This window comes from Coptis chinensis, unplaced genomic scaffold (genome assembly GCF_015680905.1).
Source record: "Coptis chinensis isolate HL-2020 unplaced genomic scaffold, ASM1568090v1 utg1029_pilon_pilon, whole genome shotgun sequence".
NCBI classification, from domain to species: Eukaryota; Viridiplantae; Streptophyta; class Magnoliopsida; order Ranunculales; family Ranunculaceae; genus Coptis; species Coptis chinensis.
The window spans coordinates 467,562-494,337 of NW_028238094.1; the positions used below are offsets into that span (position 1 = coordinate 467,562).

General features: G+C 38.8%; 1 protein-coding gene and 2 long non-coding RNA genes across 4 annotated transcripts; 2 read left to right on the plus strand and 1 right to left on the minus strand.

Annotated features, from left to right (window-relative positions):
- Positions 1 to 49: 49 nt before the first annotated feature.
- On the minus strand, positions 50 to 17,931 carry LOC147474290 (pentatricopeptide repeat-containing protein At5g66520-like). Its single transcript, XM_086586467.1, has 3 exons — positions 17,091 to 17,931; positions 14,546 to 17,006; positions 50 to 117 (listed from the first exon to the last, which is right to left on the minus strand). Exons 1-2 carry the CDS (start codon positions 17,799 to 17,801, stop codon positions 15,807 to 15,809), a joined length of 1,911 nt encoding a protein of 636 aa, XP_086442593.1. The 5' UTR covers positions 17,802 to 17,931; the 3' UTR covers positions 50 to 117; positions 14,546 to 15,806.
- Positions 17,932 to 21,518: 3,587 nt separating this feature from the next.
- Positions 21,519 to 24,590, plus strand: LOC147474291 (uncharacterized). Of its 2 annotated transcripts, XR_015210038.1 has the most exons (3): positions 21,519 to 22,695; positions 22,826 to 22,873; positions 24,130 to 24,590. It is a non-coding gene; the product is annotated as an uncharacterized LOC147474291 (long non-coding RNA). The 2 variants fall into 2 exon arrangements; XR_015210037.1 differs by having other exon boundaries at positions 22,826 to 24,590.
- A 708-nt stretch (positions 24,591 to 25,298) lies between these two features.
- LOC147474292 (uncharacterized) lies at positions 25,299 to 26,086 on the plus strand. Its single transcript, XR_015210050.1, has 2 exons — positions 25,299 to 25,389; positions 25,489 to 26,086. It is a non-coding gene; the product is annotated as an uncharacterized LOC147474292 (long non-coding RNA).
- Positions 26,087 to 26,776: the final 690 nt, after the last annotated feature.

Consider the following 26,776-nt stretch of genomic DNA (forward strand, 5'->3'; position numbering starts at 1 on the left):
GACAGTATAGCAGCATGCCAGCATCTGTTCTCTGGATGTATACATAAAGTTGCACTGTAACTGAAAATGTGAAATGCTTTCCCATATTATTGATCCAACTGCTTGCTGGAAATGCAGCTTATATAAACAAGGGTGCTGTATTGGGCGCCACTGAGATTAGATCGGGCAGCCTCCAGCCCAGCCCAAACAACAAAGTCCAAGCAAGAAAGCCCAGTACACCCCCCACCAAATCGCAAACCGGAAAAACCTGTGTTTTCGGTCATCTCTCTCGGTCATCTCTCTGCCAAAACCCTTCGGCAAATTATCGCCAAACCTAACCAAAAAAAATCAAAATCCAAGCAATCCAATTGAAGCCGTGTTTATCGCCAACAGCAAGAAAGCCGTGTTTATCGCCAACAGCTTCCCCTTCATCAAACTCAAGTTTATCGCCAACAGCTTGCCCTTGATTTGCGTTTCAATCTTCTTCATCCTGATTCAGGTATCTTCTTCTCTGATTTAGCATGATATTAAAGATACAAATCAAATATTGTGTTTTTTTTGTTTTTAAAAGGATCGAATATTGTGTTTTTACTTTTAACGAATGCGCAGTATCGAATATTGTGTTTTAACGAATGTGTTTTTAAAAGATACCATAATCCTCGATAGTAGTTGATCGACTTGCTCTGATGATATCTTTCTTATGGTATAATAACCAAATAACGGAAATAATGGAGTTGTTTCTCACAATTCTGATCAGTAGTCCATGATGTATGAATTCGTAACAATGGTAAACACCCCGATTTTGCTGTCTCTGTGAATCTATTAGCAGCCATGGATGATCTTTGTATACATTTTTATCGTTTATTAGCAGCCATGGATGATCATTTTTATCATTTTTATCGACAGAGCTGTCTCTGTGAATCTAAGTATGTTTCAACTTTCATGGCATTGGTGGAAGATGGATGGAAATCACTTTTCTTTCTCTCATAATTAGAACATGGAAATCACCTAGGCTTTAATCGGTATTGCCTCCTTTCCTTTTCGCTGCCTTGTAGGCTCTGACAAGACCTAGACTCGGTTACTCCTCTATTTGTTAATTTCCGTCCTCAGTGTGAAGTCTTGGGTTGAAAGTGCGTACCCTTTGTTTACATGCGTAGTTTCGAACCAAAGCGTGCGATTGCCTTGGTTTGATTGTGCTATCAGTTTTTTCTTAAGTACTCCTTTCTTCGTGAAGTGGAACTAGATTTGATTTGGTTGTTTCATTATCCTTTCTCCAAGTCTCGCGCTTTGAAGTCGCCCTTTCCCTATGGTCAAGCAGTTTCACACCTTGGACTCTTTATTTCGGTTTGAAGTGTAACGCTCTTCGACGTCGGGCGCATCTCCTTTTCTTCTTTCTTGGTGAACCGTACTAGTCTTATCTTTGATTTGGTTTCGTCCCTGCTCATCTCAACCTGACTGCTGACTGGCTGCCTTTACCTTCTAGCCTGGGTGAGCACCTTTTCTGGCATATTCTACTGAGGTAGCTTGACTATCGACCGATGCCATCTTGCCGTTACGTTCTTTAGGAGAGTTTACTAGCCCTAAACCAACGGCTTGCAGCACCCTTACTAGTCATTGTCTTATAAGGCTTTCTTGCTTCCTGGCTTGACTCTGATCTTAATTGCATTACCCTTGCTTCTATACTAGAAAGTCAACAACAAATCGCTACCTTTCCTCTGCTACACACCTGAAACGTTTGAACTGGAGTTCTCGCTCCTAGGCAAGTACCGTAGGAGAAAGCCTATTACAGAAGTATGAAAGGGCGGGAGATATCTTGAATACTGAAATCGATTAACTGCCTGCCTATTACCTCTGTGCTTATAGGATGCCTTGCTTTCCTATCCCTTCGCTTGCTTCCTTCTAAGGCTCGAACTACAACAAGAGTCCGAGCTCCTGTTCTTGCATATGAGCGCTCGCTAGCATTCCTCTGTGCTATAGTTTCATTCAAGTCGATATTGTACTTTACTTTAAAGAGATCCGTAGGCGAAAGCTAGTCTCCTAAACGAAGCTTCGGGAACTCGCAGTCTTACCTTTATGACTTCCCTTGAACTTCTCCTTAATGCACTTGCAGTTGAGTAAGGTGAGTGCAGCGATGTCCCTCCTTGCTAGAGGGAGGAGCGCAACGTCTTCTTTTCTCTCCCTTAAAGCCCTTTATGGATTTCGAGTCGGGAATAGAGCAGTGGCTTATTCGGCGCTATATCACAATTAATTAATTCTCGGGCATAGCTGTTCACGAAACGTGGCATGGGACATCTGTCGGCGGCGGGAGTCTTACATCCGAGCGAGAGTTCAGACCAATCCCTTCCTAACTCTGCTCTAGCTCTAGGAAAGATCATCGAACTCATTGGATTGGTATCTGGATTTGATGAGGGTTGAAATTGAAGTTGGTTCAAAAAAGCTATAATACCGGACTAGTGAAGGTTGCCATTAGTCGGGAATGAGCGAGAAGAGAGGGCTTCAAGCCTAGAAAAGTCGGCGAATCCGCTTTTAAATAGAGCATGCAAGAAGCAAGAAGCTGTCCAGAGTAGAGTTAGGGGAAAGCGAGCTTAGTCCAGTTACAGGTAAGCTCATGAATGCCTTATTAGAGTGAAGACCTCTTTCAAGTGAGTGAAGTTAGATGAGGGGAATGCTCTAGGTAACCAGTCAGTCGACAGGGGTGTTACCCCCCTAAACCACTAAAAAAAGTCTTCCATTAGCATCACTATCATGTAAGCAAATCCATTGACAAGCGTCATAGGTAGATCAACTCTATGCCTTCTTGCTTTAGGATTAGGAAAGGTAAACTGTAGTTTTATTGAAAGGTAGGCATTAACTCTAGCCTTCCCACTCTATCCGCTTCAACACTAGCACCGGAAATAATCCATCATGTATGGTTTAACCCTCGTGCTTAACAATAGCTAGTCCTACCTCCGGTCCAGTATAGCATATCCGCTTAAACTCTAGGACTTCCCTTCCCACCATAGAGAGAAAAAGTCAATGTTTGCTTTTAGCCCTTCCCTTAAGCGGTTCCGCCCTAGCAGTTGTTATAAGACTTGCATCTAAAGCAAAAGGGATTGGGGCTCTTTTGTCGTTTTAATATGCTTAAGACTCCCATGTTGCTAAACCATGGATTTAACAAACAAAAACAAACTCTTTCCCCTTTACTTTACATTGATAGGGGCAGAGCATATAAAACAATTGAAGCTTCTGAAACTAAGGAGAAATGGGCTAGAGATGCGAACTAAGACTCTATTTTTCTTAGATCCGCAGTTCTGACTCTAACACCGATATGTGACCTGATGAGGGGTTAGCTTCCTTCCTTTGGATTAAGGAAGAGGATAGAAGAAGGGATGGAGTTACGCAAGGAAATACATAGTAGTTTACGAGGTTCGTTCAGAAGCAAGAGATAAAGCCAGTCAGAGTAAGTCTCTAGCTGCTTAATTAGATTTTCAATGGGATGGATAGGGTTACAGAAGTATTACCCATACCCTCATGAAACAACTATAGCCTCTTCAATGGAACCAGAAGTAGTAGAAGAAGGAGCGGCCAGAGAAGCTGCTTGAGTTAGCAAGGTTACGGTGAGCTAACCAACCTATAAATAGATAGAGATAGTTAGCTTCGGTTATTGAGTCAGGACGTGGTTGAACTAGTTGGGGAAACCACAAAAAAATATCAGATCTTCTGAGCTTGAAAAGAAACTTAATCTATGTGAGTCTTCCTTTAGCTCCGATAACTTACATCTTATTGAACTGGTTGCTCTTGTTGTTGCGAATCAACCTTCAAACACTGGTTATTGAATGAAGGATGTAACCGAACAACTCCGATGATCCGATGGGAGCCGACGAGAAGAACAGGACTTCTTACCCGAAGGGTCACATATAGGAGTGTTATTCAGTTGAAGAGGCTACCTCTGTTTTTATATGATATCGCAGATGAGATGGGAGAGGCTTACTGAATAAATATAGGTTTAGATAACACGTAAAGAGCTGCTAACATCGGACTAGTCCTAGTCCGAAGCTAACTTTTCTCTCTTCCCTCCGAGTAAGGGGGCGCGGTGGGCGATCGTAGGGGCGTAGAGAAGAGCACTACCTTTAGAGAACTGCAAGCTAGTTAAGGAAGTTAATGTAAGTCCTAAACTAAAAGAAGGAAATACATTCTATCCTAACCTGTCCTTACTTGGTATAAACCTAGAAAGAGGATAGACGTAGTCTAGCTCTCAAACAAGTCCAGGTTGTTTGAACAATCTGTATTGTGTAGGAATTGATAGGTTTAAGGCTGTTAATGGATAAAGGGAAACTGCTTGCTAATTAAGATCATTATATGTAATTTGTAACATGTTATTATGGATTGAACATTTTGTATTTTATTGATCCAAAAAGAAAGAATGACTATGAGTATTAGTGTTTCTGTACATTCTTAATTAGTGTTTCTGTACATCCAAAAAGAAAGAATGACTATTAGTGTTTCTGTACATTCTTTTACTCACCTTTCATACTGCTTATGTTCTTGAGTCTTGACTAATGAGTAATGACCTTGATCACATGCGAACTTTTACGAAGTACTTGCTTAAGGTCCGGATCTGAGGGAACAAAACCGAAGCGGTAAAGCATTATAGGTGAGAAGCTTTCTTTGGTTTTCAAACTTCTTGAATGTATGTTATCAAGGTGGTTTTTGGGTGGTTTCCCTATGCTTGACGAGGGGCGAGTCAAGTTCATTTTGTTAATGAGAGAGTCCAGGTTATTTTGTTGTAATACTTGATGTACATAAATGACTCGGTTCATACGTAAAACAGCCTTGTATATATATACATTTTGCAATCGCGTGTAAAAGTTAGGTTATATGTACATATGGTTGTTGGAAGGATGTTATTATTGATTTCCGTGTTATGACGGTTTTAAGTATACCTAAATGTTGACCAAACAAAGGAAACTCGCCCAAAATTCTATAGAATTTGGATAGCGTAACACCTCATTCTATTTCTTCATATATACTTGAGTTATCATAGCAAGCTTATAAGTCTATTAGTTTTACGAATCGGATGATCTCTTTTTCTAGTGGTTTTCTTTGTACATTGTTTATTTAAATATGGTTTACTAATACTTGTTTTATTTTTCTTTGTAGCGATGGGTCCTCGATCAAAGAATGTGAAGAATGTAGCGAAAACTACATTAAAGGGTGTTAAGAAATTGTTTGGTGGCGGTTCCTCTAGCGGTGATGCAGTTGGAAGAAAAAAAAACATAGAGGACGGCTTAACCAAGATCGCCGCGTAGGGGACCATTTGGAAAAGGAGGTTCTTGAGGTTCCCGAGGTTGATTAAGTTTAGTGAAGATAGTGTAGATAGTGTAGATAGTGATACTAATGTAGGTTTAGATGTAGGTTTAGATGTAGGTTTAGATGTAGGTTTAGATGTAGGTTTAGACAAAGGGAAGAGAGATAGTAGTAGAGAGAGAGTGAGAGTGAGGAGGAGAGTGAGGAGGAGAGTGAGGAGGAGGATGAAAGGGGATGATGATGTTGAAGAATATATGTGGTAGAAGACGCATTACCACCAGGTGGAAGAAGCACCTCCCAGATTGGATTTCGTAAGAAAATCCAATGATGATTTGGAGTTTCAAAGAGGTGTGTATGGGGAGGCCCGTATGAGTCGAGTTGTTGTATGACTATGCGGTGCATGTCGCCGCGATGTTTGGGAGAGAAGGGTAATATTTTGTTTTTCTTGTGTACTTTGATTTTCTTTTTATAAAATCTTTTGTTTCGCTCATATATATCTAATGCGTGCTCGGTTGTTTTGAGAGGATCGGGCGTTGAAGTGTGTTTCACACTTAGCAAAGTTATCCCAATGGAATTTCAAAATGAATGTGAAAGGTCTCCGAGATTTGCCGCGGCGGTTGAGAAGGATTTGGGTTGTTTGATCTCGTGGAAGGTTATCACGAGCATATGGATCCACCATTGATCTCGGCGTTTGTGGAGAGATGGCATCCCGGAGACCAACACCTTCCATATGCGGTTAGGGGAGATGATCGTGACTTTGGACGATGTTGTCCAAATCACGGAGTCACAAGATTAGAGGAAGAGCGGTCTGAGGGACAATGGTGAAACGTCATGTTAATCGATAAATCTCTTACATCTTGGTGCAGGGCTTCCTATTGATTTGATTAGGGCGAGATGGAAGCTAGCGGGTTCACTTCAAAAGTAAGGCTAGAATTCATCCTAAGCATTTTGCTACAAGATTCATGATAGCCCTATATGTGACGGCTTGAATGTGGTAGAGAAGGCCTCGAAGTTTCCGGGATGTTCAACCCGACCGTTAGAGCTTTTATTCGCTTTTCTTTGGATGTGCCGCTTTTAATTGACAAGTCCGGGACCGGAGTGCCTATATGTTATCCGAGGCCGTTGTTGAAATTCAAATGAGATAGAAGAGTATGCATGGGGTGCGGCAATTTTGGCGTTTTTATATAGAGGTCTCTCGGTCGCCACATGTCGGCGTGGTGAAAGGGAGTTACGGCTATATGACTCTTCTACGTAAAAACTTGAGTATTTTAGAGTTTATTTTTTTTAATGTTAATTTTATTACTCTATCAATATGTTAACTATTTGTGTATATCTAGGCATGGATCTATGAGTATTTTCCCAGTATTCGCGGATGGCCCAAACTTCAACTATATCTCGCCTCCGACCCGCGTGCTCATAGACACATCCCGGTCGCTCCCACACTATTACGACAATAACGTATGCATTGCGGTTTTATCGGCGATAATTGATGATTTGAATGAGTTCAATGTAAGTATTAAATTCAATGACAATTTGGTATTTAAGTTTCTTTATATTTATTTTTAGTAATTGATCATTAGAGTTGTTAATGACACATTTGATTTTGTTTCGGGTTGTTTGGCATCCCTACAAAAATATCGAGATACAAACCCGATCGATGACATTGCATTTTTGAGGGATTGCTATGTTTTTTCAACATTGTCGAGCTTTTACTGTTGTCGCAAGGGTGGCGTCGGTTAGGTCCGGGTCACGTGCAACTTGTACCTAAAGATCCTCCAATGCCAAATTGGAGAACAAGGACTGGGGCGGGGCGTGGGTATGAGGTGAAATTTGACCCATATTGGGCCACTTTATCGAGTCGTGGCGTAATCACGTGATCCAACTCTGCAACCGAGGACCTATTTCATCTTATCCATGGGAGTGTCATCAAAACTACATGACTTGGTATGCGAGAAATTCTCATGTAGTTTTGGTGAACCCCGAAACTTCTTCCGATTCATCCCTCCCCGGAGACACCGCCCTAACCGTTCACCGATTGTAAGTATTGTGATTTTTAATTGAGTTTTCTCTAACCGTGACTTTTGCATTCGATTGGTAACTTATCTTGATTTTTCTTTTTTTCAATGAACCATCGCCATCGATGAAACCAAATCGTTTGCTAGAGAGGTCCGCAATTGGTCGGGAATGATATGCCGAGGAAGCAAGGTCCTCCTTCAAGCAGCGCACAACTTGACTAGGTGCAAAGTACATTGGTGAAGCTATAGTTGATTTGTTTCAGTTTAGGGTTTGTAGAATGTGTTTGTAACTTTGTAGTTTAGTTTGATGGATGTAATTCATACATTGATGGATATGATGTTTGCATGAATGTTTGAATGGAATTTAATGTTTAGGGTTTAGGGTTTAATGTTTGAATGTAATTTGTTTCAGTTTAGGGTTTAATGTATGAATGGAATTTTATGTATGGATGAATGTTTGATATCTGATGAATATGGAATTTGATATATGGAATTTTATGTATTGATGTATGGTTTAATGTTTGAATGTTTGATATCTGATGAAAAGTGGAATTTGATGAATATGAAAGTGTTGTAAAAACAAAACGAATTTTGAAATTTTTTTCTTCCAAACGACCCAGCCACATCGTTTGGCATAAAGGCCAAACGACCTCAGCAGATCGTTTGGCCTTCATATCAAACGACCACGGCAGATCGTTCTCTTTAAATGTCAAACGACCCAGCCATGTCGTTTGGCCTTTATACCAAACGATGTGGTCATGTCGTTTGGTCTAAAGGCCAAACGACATGGCCACATCGTTTGGTATAAAGGCCAAACGACATGGCCACATCGTTTGGTCTAAAGGCCAAACGACATGGCTGGGTCGTTTTGTATTAAAGCCAAACGACTTCACCGTGTAGTTTCGGTCATTATTTGTCGACATACGAACGTTATTTCAAATCATTCGATTACGGTCCGAATCAACTAGTCGATCACTCGATTGCCATCCGAATCAACTTAGTCGATCATTCGATTTCAAAATCACTCGATTGACGTCCGAATCATCTTAGTCGATCGCTCTATTTCCAAATCACTCGATTGCCGTCCGAATCAACTTAATCGATCACTTGATTTCCAAATCAAATCAAATAAAAGCCCTAACATTATTTCCAAATAACAATAAAATAAAATAAAATTACATTTGTTCCAAATTACATCAAAATATCAAATTACATCAATATATCACTTAGTCGATCGCTCGATTTCAAAATTTGCCGTCCGAATCAACTTAGTCGATTACTCGATTTCCAAATCAAATCAAATAAAAGCCCTAACATTGATAACATAAAAATCAAATCAAATTACACTTGTTCCAAATTACATCAAAATACAAATTACATCAAAATATCATATCGACAACATACAAACAACTTAGTCGATAACATGTACTGTTGGGTCTTCAACGAGCTCATTTTCCCATATTAAATTGGGAATGTTCAATGCCATAAATTGCAATTGCCTTACTGTCAAGGCCAAATTCCAACTTTCAAAGAATATCATATCGAGCTCTAAGCCATTGGCGACATCGAGGAACCTGACAATCTTCAACAAGTTCAACATTGACAAAATGATTTCCACCAACATGTGCGCTACCCAACACTTGGGTCACTCTCTCGAGGATTTGCTTGGGTTCACGGCATGAGAAGGAAGCACCGACGAGCTCCTAAATGCATAAGGACAACATTAAATCTTGAAGCAAATAAGTATCCAAAGAAAAGGCATGCTCATCCACTTATTTAAGGGTCGCGTAACCTTCTTCATGTAGGATTTCCTTCATCGAATAAAAAACCTCACTTTGATTGTACAAAGTACAATAAAGGGGAGGTTGTCGAAGCTCTTCGTATAACTCCCTTCTCATCCGCGGGCCATTCTTCTTGACTTCTTCCTAATGCAATGCGAAAAGCTCTATAACCGCAGTTTGCCATCGCCAACGGGTCATGGACTCTAACAATGTATTTATGCATTTCTTCGGGAATATCCAACCCGTAATCCTTAGGACCTTTCGCCTTTCCAAAGTCTAAGCCATCTCTCACATTTAAATGGTGTGGTTTTGGAGAAGGCTTATTTCGTGGTGTGGTTGTTTTGGTGTTTTGGGAGAAGGTTTATTTCTTGGTGTGGTTGTTTTTGGTGTTTTGGAGAAGGCTTATTTGTTGGTGTGGTGTGGATGTTTTGGGTTGGTAGTTTTGGAGAAGACTTCTTTCTTGGTGTAGTGTGGGTGTTTTGGATGGGCGTGTAGTGTTTGGTTGTGTGAGACCCACTCTTCATGGTCACGTTGAGAATGTTCAAAATGAGATGGATCTCGCTTTGAAGAGTTATCATCTCGGTTTGAAGCTTTCTGCAGCCTACCTTTCGGCCGACCTTTGGTTTTGCTTCCTCACAAAGCGGTACTAGCCATGTACTTTCTCGGTACGGCAATCTCCATAAGCTTCCTAATCATAACCCTCTCTCTTCTTCAAAACCATTGCAAACCTATTCATGAACAAGTCCATCGAAGGTGCAACATCGGGACCAACACCCACTCGACACATTGGGAGAAGCGCATAATGTTTTCCAAAAGGGGTCGATAGCGCACAAAGGGATGGACCGCTCTTGCTCTTCAAACTCAATTAATTCATGAGCACATGGCGGTCCATGACTCGTCGCAAATAAATAGCACCAACACATTATCTCTCCATCTTTAACACGCTTTTACGCGGTATCTATTTCTTCAAATAACAAGTCTAAACACTTGCGTGAGACAAGGCCTCGAAGTTCACGAAACAAAGGAATCCGGTGGTGGTGCCGAAGTTACAATCATACTTCTCTCGAAGGTAGCTCTAATCTCGGACATCCGGATCTCTAGAATCGGGTGGATTAAGCTAAACATACTCAAAAAATCATGACGGTTTGCATTTCCTAGTACACGCTTCACCGAGCATGAGACCCTTCAACTCTATTGGTCGTTGTACTCCCCAAAGTGAATGTGTTGGTCGGTCCAACAACATACGAATCGATCCCCTGTGAGGAAACCAAGTATCTCGCAAAATAACAAACAAAATTGAGTACTTCAACCCTCGTAATATTTTTCCAAAGCATCCCATCTACGCTTTTGAAAATAACCTCGCTCTTCGATTTGACTACTGTTGTTCCACCTAAAACCGGCCTTCTACAAGTTACGTAGTTGGAAAAAAATATCGTAACATTTTGAAAGGGACGACGCGTGCGATATGCCATCTACATAGATGCTTGTGCGTTAGGAAAAACTCTGTCACGGCACTCATCGGGCTAAGTCCCCGCCGACACGACATTCTGGATGGGCTTATGTCACCAAGCAAACCACTAAAAAATGATGCGGGGGCCCACTCATAGTCGATTTGTTCGTGATCAAGCAAAGACTGACACACGGTGAAAGATTTCCACGTTGAAGTCACCCCTACAAACTGTACGAAAGGCCACCGATACCTGTTAGTTTTGTAGGTAGCGTCTAACATGAAAACTGTTGGAAAAGTCCGAGCCAACTTAACACCTTCTGGATGGGCCCATAACAATCCCGTTATCTCCTCGGTATTCTCATCCTGTCTCAACTCCTCAAAATAATGTTCTTTTGCTAACAACTCACGCAATCTCTGTAATTGTGTGAGACCGTTCATATCCAATTTCCTCACCTTCTGCCTTGCAGTGTAGACTTGGGATATACTAGAGATGTTATCATGATACCTATTCTTGATGGAATCCAATATTTGTTTAGGTTTTATTCCACACTTACTCATCTCTGACAAATACTTCGACTCGAACGGTTAGTCGAAAGTAGCAAATGCATGTCCTTCAAGGGTCTTCGCCAATGGATGGTTGTGAACACCATTAAGAATCGACAATTTTCCAACTATCGACCAGTCTTGCGTTGGAAAATACCTTTTAACTTAAATGGACATCCCGATTTCTTGGTTCCCCGACCTTCTCTTATTAGCCTTCTTCGCCTTTCCTTCTTGTGTGACCGATACACACCCGAGCACTCGCAAGCCAAATTCAATCTTGCTACTCGGTTTCCTTTGGCACACTCCGACTTTGCAATGACCACAACAACATTAACTTGTCTTCCTCTAGCGGTTGCCCAATCGATTGCCTCGCTACGTGTATGAAAGACCTAAACACATAAAAAACAACAACTATTATTAATACACTAATAAAAATATATTTAGAAAATTTAAAAAAAAAATGAAATCAATGCCTACTCATACCTCTTCTGTAGTAAAAATTTCTGTTGTATCACTTAAAATCGGTTGACAATCCACATCATTCGAGTTTGCAGAAGATCGGTTCCCGGATAGCGGCAAAGAATTCTACATATAGAAGAATAAAACAAGAGTCTCAAACAATGCATTTAGTTTCAAACGACCCAGCCATGTAGTTTCATCAAGAGTCCAAACGACCCGGCCATGTAGTTCTATAGTGTAATGAAACGACCTGGCCATGTAGTTCTATAGTGTAATGAAACGACCCAGCCATGTCGTTCCGTAGTGTTCTCAAACTACACCGCCATGTCGTTCCGTAGTGTTCTCAAACTACACCGCCATGTCGTTCCGTAGTGTTCTCAAACTACAGGCCCATGTCGTTTGATAGTGTTCCCAAACGACCCAGCCATGTCGTTTGGGCTCGGGTTTTGCATTCATTCATTTTGCATCCATTCATTCATTCATTCAATCAATCAAGTGTTTTGTATTCATTTTAATCAAGTGTTACCTCATTATTTAGGTTTGCATTTTGTCGTCGACGATTTCTCGGAATTTCATTTGCTTCCGCCTTGTCCATCTTCAAATTCTTCACCTTGACCTTCAACATTTTGTTCCACTTCTTCACTTTCAACATATCTTCTATTTTCTCCTTCTCTAATTTGTTGTTCTTCTCTAATTTGTTGTTGTACATCAAACATTACCTCAAATACTTCTTCTTCATCTTCATGTTCCATTTAGAAAAAGTTGAGTGTGTAGAAACTTGAGTATGTAGAGAAACTTGAGTATGTAGAAAACTTGAATTATCTATGTAAACCCTAAACTCTAAACCGAGTGAATGAAGATTCTATATATATTTGAAATTTTGATATATTTCGAATAATTGAGTGAAATATATTTGTAAACCCCCCAAACTAGTTTATTATTTACAATTGAATAAAAAAAATGGAAAATAACAAGTTTAGATATAAAACAGATTATTATTTTAGATTTCGATAATTTAGTGAAATATGTTTGAAATTAAATTTTTTTTTATGTCGGTACGAAATTTGTAAACCCTAAACCCTAAACCCAAACCCCAAACCCCAAACCCCCAAACTAGATTATGATTCAAAATTTGAAAAAGAAAATAATAAATAATAAGTTTATAAATAAAACAAATTATTATTTTGAATAATTAAGTAAAATTTGTTAGCACGAAATTTGTAAACAACTCTAAACCCTAAACCCTAAATCTCAACCTAGTGTATGATTCACAATTTTAAAAATAAAATAAAAAATAACAAATTTAGATATAAAACATATTATTATTTAAAATAATTAAGTGAAATATGTTGGTACGAAATTTCTAAACCTTGAACTCTGAACTCTAAACCCCAAACTAGTTTATGATTCACAATTGAAAAATAATAATAATAACAAGTTTAGATATAAAACAAATTATTATTTTAGATTTTATAACATGTTTGATTACATGTTTTAACTTGGTTATAAAGATACTATGTCATAACAGATAAAGAGTGTAGAGTGCATGTAGTTTTATTGATGTAATTGTGTTGTTTCTAACCCAATTTTTTAAATCGGATTTCAATTTTTCTAATTCAATTGAAATCGTTTGAGTGCATTTGGAATCGTTTGAGTGCATTTGGAATCGTTTGAGTGCGTGTCCACGTCGTTTGAGAGTGTACACTCAAACACGTGACCAAGTCGTTTGAGTGTACACTCAGACGACATGACCATGTCGTTTGAGTGTTACTTTGAGTTTGAGTTACACTCAAACTAGATGGCCAAGTCGTTTGAGTGTATACTCAAACGATATGGACAAGTCGTTTGAGTGTTACTCACACTAACACTGAAACTACGCGGCCATGTGGTTTGAGTGTACACTCAAACTACGCGGTCATGTAGTTTGAGTGTACACTCAAACTACGCGGTCATGTAGTTTGAGTGTACACTCAAACGACATGACCGTGTAGTTTGAGTGTACACTCAAACGGCATGGCCGCGTAGTTTGAGTGTTAGTATGAGTAACATTGAAACTACGCGGCCATGTAGTTTGAGTGTACACTCAAACGACTTGGTCATGTAGTTTGAGTGCACACTCAAACGACATGGCGCCAGCGTAGTTTCAATGTTACTCATACTAACACTCAAACTACGCGGCCATGCCGTTTTTGAGTGTACACTCAAACTACGCGGTCATGTAGTTTGAGTGTACACTCAAACGACATGACCGTGTAGTTTGAGTGTACACTCAAACGGCATGGCCGCGTAGTTTGAGTGTTAGTATGAGTAACATTGAAACTACGCCATGTGTAGTTTGAGTGTACACTCAAACGACTTGGTCATGTAGTTTGAGTGCACACTCAAACGACATGGCCGCGTAGTTTCAGTGTACACTCAAACTACATGGCCGCGTAGTTTGAGTGTACACTCAAACGACATGGCCGCGTAGTTTGAGTGTTAGTGTGAGTAACACTGAAACTACGCGGCCATGTAGTTTGAGTGTACACTCAAACGACTTGGTCATGTAGTTTGAGTGCACACTCAAACGACATGGCCGCGTAGTTTCAGTGTACACTCAAACTACATGGCCGCGTAGTTTGAGTGTACACTCAAACTACATGGCCGCGTAGTTTCAGTGTTAGTGTGAGTAACACTCAAACGACTTGGTCATGTCGTCTGAGTGTACACTCAAACGACTTGGCGAAGTCGTTTCTGTTTTCACTTAAACGACATGGTCATGTCGTTTCTGTTTACACTCAAACGACACGACCATGTCGTTTGAGTGTAAACAGAAACGACTTCGCCAAGTCGTTTGAGTGTACACTCAGACGACATGGTCGTGTCGTTTGAGTGTAAACAGAAACGACCCGGAGGGTTCGTTTTGGCAATACCGGTTGAATTGGTTGCTGGGCTTGGGCTTTATGGCAAATTTGTAATATGGCAAATTTGTAAAATTTCTTTTTTTTTGAGGGGTTGCCCAATCCAATTTGATGAGTGCCCAATGGAATCACCTATAAACAATTTGATCTATGTGCAACAATAGCACTCAATTGTGCATGCAAAGTTTTAGTAAAAGGTCAAGAAACTCAAGATACAGAAGCACTAAAATACAGAGAAGGTTCAGCACTTGGTGAATAAGTGATGTCTTCAGCCAGATGGGCCATCCACCAGTCCCTATGCAGCAGCAGTCTTTACAGTAACACAATCCTTCTCTGCACAGATGCGCTAACATAGATTGGTATCCTGTGTATGTTGAACAACCCAAATGCAAATGCTAACTTCTCCGGTTCTCCCCGTAACTTGACAAAGCTGTATCTTTAACTCCCTCTTCATAGATGCCAAATAAGACCTCTGTTTCAGGCACATATCCCTCCATTTCAGTATGCAGATATGCTTTGTCCAAGGATGGCAATCCCATTTAATTTAATGGAGGTGCAACCTAGTGTCATCTTTAATTTCTTACTGCTTTACTTTCAATCCATTCCCCAAAGGAGAATGCATGTTAGCTAGGAGGACATGACAACTGATTTCTTTAGGATCTTTACTCTCTGATTACTTCTCCTATTCTTTCCCCCATTTCTGATTTTATGTATCTTAATAACTTCAACAAGCCTCAAATGTTGTTCCCAGCACGACCACAAGATCCACCATTCAACCATTGGGTATATTTCCAGCTCACCACCATAAGAAGCTGTCATCTTCACCTTCCTACAAGGACACAGCACAACCACAAGATCCACCATGTAACCATTGCGTAAATTTCCAGCTCACCACCATAGAAAGCAATAATCCCTTATTGTAATTACCTTCTTTGTCAGTATATAGATGAACACATCTACCTTAATCTAATGCCAAGAAAAAGACATGCCAAGGGCTCACCAGAGTAAACTCATTTGGAGGACGCCAGTCATACCACTGACATATCGTTAAGGAGCTGGATAGCCTCCAACATTTGCTCCACTTGCGACATCTCAAGAGCATATTGTTGGTATCATTGTTTCCAGAGTGCTCTTCAACATTATAAGCAATACATCTAATTGCTAATTGCTGGAAATGTACTCCATCTGTGAGATTGACCTTGGTTTATAGCACCGAAGCTTTACAGCCAAAGGCCTCATGGCCACCTCCAACCTCACTCTCCATTGGAATATGGACACTGGTTCAGACTTCAGAGGTGTCAAATTATTGGCATCTCGACTTCATTGGTTGGAGAAGTTGGTGACAAATTCGCATCTTGAAATGAGCAAGTAACAGGACAACAGGACTTCCTGTCTACCAGTAGTCCTTACAAGAACACTGTCCATCTCTGACATGGTGAAACCTTAGCCGGTCCCTAACAATAATCTCTCGATTGTAAACTTTGGAGATGAACTTTGTTGCTTCATGGCAATCACAGCATACCCGCAAGTTCTTCATTATACGAATTGGTGTTCCAGGTGCAGTGTTGATCAACCCAAATGCAATTGCTAACTTCTCGCTGTGCCTTGATAAAGCCGTTTCTTTATCTTCCTCATCAGAAATGTCAAGTAAGACTTCTCCTATTTCTGGGACATACCCAACAATCTTCAACTTGACTGTCATTTCATCTAAGAACGAATAAATCTGCTCTGTTTGTGGATGGGAACGATCTCCAACGAGAAATTGATGGACCATTCCATTTAACTCAATGGAGGTGCAACCAGGGGTCTTCTTCACGCCTCCTAGTTCAACTTTCTCTCTAAGTACCTTTGCTTCGGTCCACCTCCCAGAGGCAGAGTACATGTTAGCCAGTAGGACATTACATCCTACATTACTAGGATCTAATTCGCTGATTATTTTTCCAATTCTTTCTCCCATTTCTGTATCTCGATGGATTCGACAAGCTCCAAGTAATGCTCCCCATATTATAGCGTCTGGAGCTACAGGCATAGTCAGTATCATGTCTTCTGCTTCCTTCAAGAACCCAGCACGACCCAGAAGATCCACCATACAACCATAATGCTCTATTTTTGGCTCAACCCCAAAAGAGGTCTTCATTGATTTGAAATAGTGTTTTCCCTCCTCAACCAATTTGCCATGGCTACAAGCATTTAAGAGAGATACAAATGTTATTTTGTTCGGAGCTATGTGTAACATCGTCCTCATCCGTTCAAAGAGATCAATTGCTTCCTTAGACCGTCCATGCATAGCAAACCCACCAATCATGGCGTTCCAAGGCCAGAGTGCTTGCTTACAACTGTCTGGACTGTTAAAAACTTTATATGCAAATTTTATCTCTCCGCACTTTGCATACATGTCAATCAGACTAGCAAGCAATTGGCCCCTCAATTTGATTCCTTCTCTGTCAATATACACATGAATCCACTTTCCTTGTTCTAATGTCAACAGATTAGCACATGCAGCAAGAGCACTAACAAGGGTAAACTCATTTGGAGGAGGTCCACTGTGCAACATGTCATGAAACAGCTCAATCGCCTCCATGAAGCAACCAACCTAAACAACACAAATAAAGTTTTCAAAGAGTTAATTACAATCATCACTAAAAAAAATAAGGTGACAATTACTTCAAAACTTTACTTGAACATAACCAGCCATCATTGTACTCCAAGAGACAACATCCCTTTCCTCCCTATCCTGCATTTCATCAAACAAAACTCTAGCCTCGCAAATATCGCCAACTCCCACATACCCGCCAATCATCGAATTCCAAGAGCACAAATCCCTACTAGTAATATTACTAGTCCCATCAAACACTTTCCTTGCAAAACCAACCAACCCGAACTCCGCATACATTTTAATCATAACATTCACAACAAACACATTGCTGTCCAACCCGAGTTTAACCGCGTGGGCGCAAACTTGTTCCCCTTCCAAAATCCTCAATCCACAAGAACAAGCCTTTAGTACAAAAACGAACGTGTATCGGTTCAGAACAACACTCGAATCACGTACCGCTGATCGAAAAACTAAAAGTGAACCTGGAGAGAAATGGGCATTGGGTATATGAGCTTTGATCATGGTGTTGTAGATGAAAATATCTGGACAGGGGAATTGAACAAACACATTGTGGGCGTAAGTGAGAGTTGATTCTGTGAGGAGTTTTAAGAGCTTGGTTGTGGGGATTGGGTGGTGAATGAGGCCAGTGGTGATGAGTTGGGCATGGATTTGATTGATTTGAGTCATGGTTTTGCATGGTTCTAGTAGTGAAACTAGTTGTTGGTTGTTTGAATGTGAGGGTTTTTTGAATTTGTTACTAGCCGTTAGCAAGGTGGAGAAGCAACGCTTCATAACTCAAGGAAAACAATTGTGTAACAGTTACTAGTATACTGCTAACCAGTGGGGGCGTGAGCGGAGAGGGAGATATTGAGAGTGCGTGGAGAGAGAGAGGTACGAAGAGAATAGAAAAGATGAAGAAAGAAAGACAGAGTAAAACCAACCAAACACTTTTTTGTCCGCGTATTTTCTTCTGCCCAGAAGGTTCGCTCCGCTCACTTGATTATATACTAGAATTACTGTATAGCAGTGGGGAAGTGAGCGTAGCAAGGATAGGAAATGAGAAGAGGAGAAAGATTAAGGAGGGAGATGAAGAAAAGGGCGGAGAACAAAGAGAGTGAGAGGAGGAAGATAAAAGAGAGAAACTATAAGGGGGGCACTGACAGACAGCAGCCAAGAGTCATTTTACACCCTCTCCAAACAAAACGAAAAAAATAGGATGTAAGGTTTTTGGCTTCATGGGCAAGTGAAAGTTGAAACTGAGCTTGCGTGTTTTGTGAGGAAAGAATAAGAAACTTGGAAAGTTATGCCGCACTAAGTTAAGAAACCTTAGATGTTTAACCATGCTTTCAACCTTATGGTGCTTCAGAATCTTCTATATACCCTTCAACAGCAGGTAGCCACTATTTAGAGGGCCAGCATACATGCACAGCATTAAGTTCACCTAGGCAGTCTTTACGTATATATCTAGAGTTCTAGATACGAATTTAACTTAGATTTTTAATTTCTAGGAGTGCTTCTAGTGTCAACGAATGCTTGTATCAAGTAAACGACATAGAGTTAGCTCTTCATTTTTGTAAGATGATCTCAAACACATTGTGGGCGTAAGTGAGAGAAGAGAAAGTTGATTCTATGAGGAGTTTTAAGAGCTTGGTTGTGGGGATTGGGCGGTGAATGAGGCCAGTGGACAGTGGTGATGAGTTGGGCATGTATTTGATTGATTTGATTCTTTTCATGTTGTTTTAGATGAATTATCACTCCATTTTGTTTGGCTGCAGTAAAGAATATAGTGCTTACTCATAGTTGGATTAGATGAATTATTGACTTATCTAGTTCTTCATTTCAAGTTTCAACTTGAAATGTAGTAACTACGTGCATTCAGAATTCTTTTTTATTTTCTCTTGCAGCTCATTTTAATGACTGTTGATGAAATACAATGTTAATATTTTCACGACTTCTCTTTCAGTGGCAGCCAAAAATTGAGGAGTATGCCTAGATCTTCAAGATCAAGAGGGAGGTCCAGATCACTTGATATGCGGTACTGTTCTCCTCACGTATATTCAGAATCCTTTTTATTCCTCTCTTGCAGCTCATTTTAATGACTGTTGATATGATAAACTGTTTTAACATTTTCACAACTTCTATTTTCAGTGACAGGCAGAAATTGAGGAGTATACCTAGATCTTCAAGATCAAGAGGGAGGTCCAGATCTCCTGATAGGCAGTACTGTTCTCCTCCTCGTATCAAGCGTTCCGCACAAAGCCTTTGTCACCCTTAAGGCGGACATCAACTCTTGACCCCTCTCCTCCGAGGCGTAGATCACCAAGTCCAAGGCAACGGAGGTCTACCTATATAGACAGATGTAGGTCACCATCTCCTGCAAGCCGTGAATCTCATCCCCAACATCACAAGTCACGAAGTCCATACAAGCATAGACCCCCTTCCCCCTTCCCCCAGGAGGAGGTTCTAAGCGGGGTGCGAGATTATATGCACACCCCACCCCACCCCCAAAAAAACAAAAGTATACAATTTTTTATTTATTTATTTTTTTTGTCAGGTCTAAACAATAAATATCAAAAAAATTATATATTTATTTCAATTCACAAAACTAGAGTGCATTGACTTCTAAGAATTTAATATGGACTGATAAAGTTAACCACTTAAGAACTTAAATCATTAATTGATACTACTATATATATATATACATAATCTAGTCCACAAGTCTACGACAATTCAACAAATTGTTAATGTCCTATAATGTTATAAGTCTATATAATTCTACTATCATGTAGAGAAAACTACAAAAGAGCGTGCAACAAGCTACACCACAAGTCCTTTCTGATTTTGTTTTTTTGTTTTTTGTTTTTTGTTTTTTGTTTTTTGTTTTTAGATGAACTATATCTTTAGCCATATCTTTCCCAGGGACAATGAGAAGCAATTTCTTATGGAAATTCTCTACACTCTAGTCTATAACTTTCATATTTTTGTTATGTCTTGTTAAAGTAATCTTATAAATATCTTAGTTTATAGTCTATCTTGTATCAAAAGATAGTTTTTTGAGTGTTTGATATATATTAATGCATATTGAACATCTCCAAAATAGAGAAAATATAGTCCACAATTTTTCTTATCTGCCATGTTAAAACAAGGCCTAACTCCGGTTCGATAGAGCTCCCTATTCCAGTTCGCCGAAAGGAACGTGGGTCGAGGTGCACATCTTCAGAGAGGAGACAATCATCTCCTAGACCGCACAAGGAGAGTGGAAGATCAAGGAGGTATTATGTATATATGTATATATCTACTATATGTATATATATATCTACATAATCTAGTCCACAAGTCTACGACAATTCAACAAATTATTAACGTCCTATAATGTTATAAGTCAGTTTTTCTGCTTAGAGGTAATCATGAGTGCAGTAGAATAAATAAGTACTATGGTTTTAGCAAGGAGTGCAAAAGGCGTTCAGACGAATCGGTTTGGAAGTCAATCAATGGGTGCTTTGATACGCTGCCGCTAGCTGCCGTAATCCAGGGACAATATTTTTGTGTTCATGGTGGGCTCTCGAAAGATTTGTCTAATCTGGATGACATTGTGTGCGTGAAGAGACCAACAGAAGTACCAAAACAGGGTCTTGTGCGTGACTTGTTATGGGAAAGGATCCATGATGGGTCTTTTGTAAACACCGAAAGGCAAATCGTTACAGTCCAGATGTAACATACACTTTTTTGATGGAAAATAAATTGATCTGCATCTTCAAAAGAGCGTGCAACAAGCTGCACCACAAGTCCTTTCTGATTTTGATTTTTGTTTTTTGTTTTTTGTTTTGTTTTGCTTTTTTAGATGAACTATATCTCAAGGAGAGTCACAAGTCTTTTTTGTTTTTTGTTTTTTGTTTTTTGTTTTGTTTTGCTTTTTTAGATTAACTATATCTCAAGGAGAGTGGAAGATCAAGGAAGTATTATGTATATATGTATATATCTACTATATGTATATATATATCTACATAATCTATATGTAGATATATATATATCTACATAATCTATATATATGTAGATATATATATATCTACATAATCTATAAGTACTATGGTTTTAGCAAGGAGTGCAAAAGGCGTTCAGACGAATTGGTCTGGAAGTCAATCAATGGGTGCTTTGATACACTGCCGCTAATCTAGGGACAATATTTTTGTGTTCATGGTGGGCTCTCGAAAGAATTGTCTAATCTGGATGACATTGCGTGCGTGAAGAGACCAACAGAAGTAACAAAACAGGGTCTTGTGCGTGACTTGTTATGGGCTGACCCAGGAAAGGATCCAGGATGGGTCTTTTGTAAACATCGAAAGGCAAATCGCTGCGGTCCAGATGTAACATACACTTTTTTGATGGAAAATAAATTGATCTGCATCTTCAAAAGAGCGTGCAACAAACTGCACCACAAGTCATTTCTAATTTTGTTTTTTGTTTTTTGTTTTTTGTTTTTTGTTTTTTGTTTTGTTTTGTTTTGTTTTTTTAGATAAATTATATCTCAAGTTAGCCCTATCTTTCCCAGGGACAATGAGAAACAATTTCTTATGAAAATTCTCTACACTCTAGTCTATAGCTTTCATATTTTTGTTATGTCTTGTTAAATTAATCTTATAAAGATCTTAGTTTATAGTCTATCAAAAGATAGTTTTTTGAGTGTTTGATATATATTAATACATATTGAACATCTCCAAAACAGAGAAAATATAGTCCACAATTTTTCTTATCTGCCATGTAATCAAAGAGTATGTCTGAAAATAATTAGTTTAGTTTCTTATCAAAGTCATATTGGAAACTAATAGAGGTATATTTGTATTGTTGTGTTGAAACAAATTAGTTCAGTTGATTTCTGTTCAAAGTCATATTTGAAAGTTATATATATGTATTGTTGACTTGTTGTGTTGATGCTTTTATGAAGTATAACTCTTTAGTATCATGGTATACGTGTTAATGTGTACCACTATGATCTATGTTATCTTTCTTTTGCTTAGTACATCAATAAAACGAAATAAAATCAAGACAAAAAAGAGTTAGGCCTTGTTTTAAGTAATATCACTGCGTAGTGTTCTCCAAATTTTAAAGTATAAAGAAATTGTTAACTGTGACAGATTGCTCAGTATTCATGAATGGCTTGTGTATCTGTGTTGTCTTAGAATTTATACTTATATATTGTATATCCTAAGATAATAACAAGTAGGACTACAATCTTTTCTTAGAATGCATAAAGATCACTGTTTGACCCCCTTAAGAAGAATAGTCAAACTCATGATATGGGATCAAGGAGGTATTATGATAATGGTTGTCTTTCTTGTTTTGTGTGGTTGAATTGATATACATTCTTTGTGAGGGGGGGAGGGGAATACAAAAATTGCATTTTATTAAGTTTGGTTGCTTTGTTGATTAAAGAAGACAACATATCTGATCTTTCGTTTTTTTTTCAATTTTTGTGTCTTTCTTTTGTCTTGGAAGGTCCAAAATAGCAGTGTTATATTGTCTTTGTGCTTTTTGATCATATTGCAAATATTTGATATGGATTAGTCTAAGAGTATAGTGTCTTCTTATATAGACAAACAATTGGTAACATCCAATATCTTCTTCCTCTTATTTTTTTTAGGAAGTCTAGATTTCCTTATTCATGAAAGCACTCCCCTTCAGCTGAAAGGTACCGTCTCTCTCTCTGTCTCCTCTAACCATTCATTTCTCATTCTTGTCTTCCTAATAGTTTAGATGAACTATCTCTCAAATTAGCCATATTGGTAACATCCAATACATACTTCCTCTTATTTTCTCAGGAAGTCTAGATCTCTAGATTCAGGAAAGCACTCCCCTTCTGCTGAAAGGTACCGTCTCACTCTCTCTGTCGCCTCTAACAATTCATTTCTCATTCTTGCCATCCTAACATATTAGATGAACTATCTCTCAAGTTAGCCATATCTCTCCCAGGGACAATGAGAAACAATTTCTTACGGAAATTCTAGTCTATAGCTGTCATATTTTTGTTATGTCTTGTTACAGTAATCTTATAAATATCTTAGTTTCTAGTCTATCTTGTATCATAAGATAGTTTTTTTGAGTGTTTGATTTATATTAATCCATATTAAACATCTCCAAAACAGAGAAAATATAATCTACAACTTTTAATATCTGCCATGTAATCAAAGAGTATGTATGAAAATAATTAGTTTAGTTTCTGATCAAAGTCATATTGGAAATAATAGAGGTATATTTGTACTGTTGTGTTTAAATAAATTTGTTCAGTTGATTTCTGTTCAAAGTCATATTTGAAACTTATATATATGTACCTGTTGTGTAGATGCTTTTATGAAATCTTTAGTATCATGGTATACATGTTAATGTGTGCCACTATGATCTATATTCTCTTTCTTTTGCTTAATACATCAATAAAACGTAATAAAATCAAGACAAAAAGTAGTTAGAATTGTTTTGAGTAATACAGATGCAAAACAAGGTCTTTAACAAGATTTTGATTGGTCTATCATATAGTGTAGATAAGTGATATTATCTACTTCTAGATAGTTTAGTATCGGTGTCTGCCCGGCCCGGCCCAGCCCATCCAAGGTATTTGGGCTTTGGGCTTCAGCCTTAGTGAATATCTATATGGTATATATGCTGACAGACCCACATAAATAATGTTTAGTCACTACGTGTTCCTTCATACAAACTTCGTGGTGTTTCGCGCAAATCTCATGATATAACTTGGTTTTTACTTCTTACTCGTAGTTAAATGTTTATATAAAGTGCCACCATTGTTTATTTGAAACCTGAAGTTAACTTATGTACTCTCTTTTTATATTTTCGGTTAAAGACTCGTTATCTCTAGTATTTGATACCCGTTGTGTATATATTTAGCATTTAATACATGAGACATTGGAGGTTACCAAATTATACCATAAACCAAAAGATGTCAAAATTCCCACAAAAAAAAAATATTGTTGTTGACCAATCAAACTCCTTTTTATTTAAAATCAAACTCTCAAGGAGCTGCCGAAGATCACAGATTTACTCCCTGAGAGGAATAGTCTAACTCATGATTGGTCTGAAAGGGTGCTTCTGGGACAATAAGTTTCTTGTACAGGACTAATCAAAGAAGATCTCCTGCTCAGATTCTTGAGAGGGAGGAGGTGAGTTATCTGACCACCAATCTGATATTCAGCCACGTATATATTTGAGCTCGCCTCGAAGGGAAGCGAAGGCTGATAAGTCCTTGTAAAGATACAAGATGGTCTGATCAAATTATTCTTATTTTTGCTACATGTCCCAGGAAAACTTCATACAGATTTAGAAGATCTCCTGCTTAGAGTCATTGTTTTTTGTCAGTCGCACATAGTGTGAATATATGCCTCAGAGACACTACAACTTCATACATATTTAGAATCAGTTTTGTTGTCAGCAGCCCGTGGTGTGAATATATGCCACAGAGACGACATATACAGCTCAAATACTTCAAAAGTGTAAATTGTATCTTTTAGTAGATATGAAAATTCAATTGACGTTAACAAATCTTTGTAGTCACCCATGTGGATGCCTTTTAATTTAGATGCCAGTGTTTTCCTTTTTGAAGGTATATGAACTGAATATCATTCTTTGAATTTGCCAGGTACTGATACAGTGCTAAGCTATCCCCTATAAGTAAAAATCTGATATGACTGTTGATTTGTTTAGAAAATGCATCAGAATCCATTCCGTTCACAATCCAATCAATTTACACCGTAAGACCAAGTGCAATTTGTAGCCTCCATGCTAGTCTGACAATAATTACTCACTCAGCCAACTTTTGTTTGAGCCTTTGCTTTTAACATAATATCCACACCGTGTAGCCAGCTTTTTAAGTGTTGAGTGAAAAGAAAAGCGTTCTAGATTGTGTTTGTAGTTGGAGCCGAAAAATTGTGACGGCATTGGTTCCGTGTATGAAGAATCCATCAAATGATAATTTTTTAACACAAAAAAAAAAAAGCATTCACTGAAGTGCAGCGCAATGTCGCATATTATTAGGCTCCGTATTTGAGGCACCAAAGTGAATTAAATCTTTTCTACTAACTTGTTGTTTATTCGACCTTACGGTTATGGCACTTAAATGGTTGAATATCTTATATCTGTTCGAATCATACATATGTGGTGTTTCTCCCTGAAATTCTTATTATATTGTTTCTACGTAGAGAAAGGTTTACGTATTTGACATCTCAGAAGAAGTAGACGTTAATGTTATTTTATTTCTTAACCAAGTACACAAGCTCAACAATATTAAAACAAGATTACAAGAACGTGAGCTCCATCAGACCTCACGAGAAAACCAAGCCTCAACTTCAGCAGCTATGCATTTTCGGCTCAATCCAAGGTACCAGTCGTTCAAAGCTTCTATCTTCTAAATAGAAGATTACGGGACGCTTTGATACTATGGGCATCATAACCAAAATATATGCAATTCGATTTGCAGCAGCCAGGGAAGTCCGACGTTAAGACAGACATCGTTCTGAGTATGATTTATGAATTGCCATAACTACATAATCAGATGTTGATGCTGGGTTGGCAGACAAAATAATTTTGCTGATTCTTGAAGACCATGATTCAGATGATGTTGGCAAACGGAACTCGTTATTCACAGCCAAGAATGGATTAACCAGACGAACTGAAGTTGCACATTTATTGCCCTGCGCCTCTTCAATAGCAAGTCATCCTTGACTTGAACCAATGCAGTGGCTCTTACGTGGTAAATGAATCTTCAAATCGCAAACCTTTCTCCTTTTGTAGAAAAATGGTTGTACAGACTTAATTTTTCTTTCCCAATTGGTGGAAGCTGGGGCAGTAGATGATGATAGAGACGAATATGGCAGTGATAGGCACGCTGCCATGTGTGGCAAACAGCCCCAACCCGAATGAGATCATAGATGGAGGTCAACTTATTGAGTATCACCTCTAGAAGATCCTCTGGGAGCTCCCACCAATTGGGAATGGCTTGTGTCTCAGTTACAACTGCTACAACAATCGACTACAATTTTTTCTTATTGGTGAAATATGGACTCTCCTTCCACGACTGTCTTCTTCTTAGTATACATTTTTAGAATTCCGATATCTCAATTCGAATTCTATGCAAATTAAGCTTACCGCCCTCCATGACAAACCGTCCGTCCGTCCACGCCGTCCTGAGTATATATTTGATTAACTGTATTTTTTCCCTTTTGTGATTCTAATATGGAGCTATCTTTCTTTCAAGCAATTTTCAGCATGCGTGTCTAACGAAGAGCTCCCAATAACTTAGTGTAATAAGTGTATCCTCTATCCACCTCGTGTGAAGTGTGAACTATAACTAGGAAGTGGGAAAGCTCAAGTTAGGACTCTAACGGAACACTAAAGTTGAAATCATTAGGAGTATTGTCTAACTTTTGAGCCTTTCGAGTCCAAACTACTCGGCACTCGCCCTTTTCTTAGTAGAGATGGACGGTCGTTTAAACTAAAATGTCAATGCATCTAGATGATTAACAAGGCTCATCTAGACGCCATTAAAAATACCACCTGTAAGCAGAACAGAGCTAAGGAAACAAAATAAATTGACAGTAAGCATTCAAAACCTTCGAAAGTTTGCATTTTTCATGCATGACATACATAAAAACTAGCTTTCAATGCAAGCCCATTTCAGTTAATTAGGCATGCTCCCGAATCGCTGAAGGTGCAAACTTTGGTATAATAAATCTTACAGAGTTGTGGGGGCAGCGTATCCACACTTT

Bases quoted from the DNA above. Each gene is read 5' to 3' on its own strand.
- LOC147474290 (XM_086586467.1), bottom strand. From the start codon at position 17,801: ATGAAGCGTTGCTTCTCCACCTTGCTAACGGCTAGTAACAAATTCAAA. The intron at 17,007-17,090 runs GTAAAGTTTTGA...TGTGTTGTTTAG, and splicing joins TGATGGCTGGTTATGTTCAA to GTTGGTTGCTTCATGGAGGC.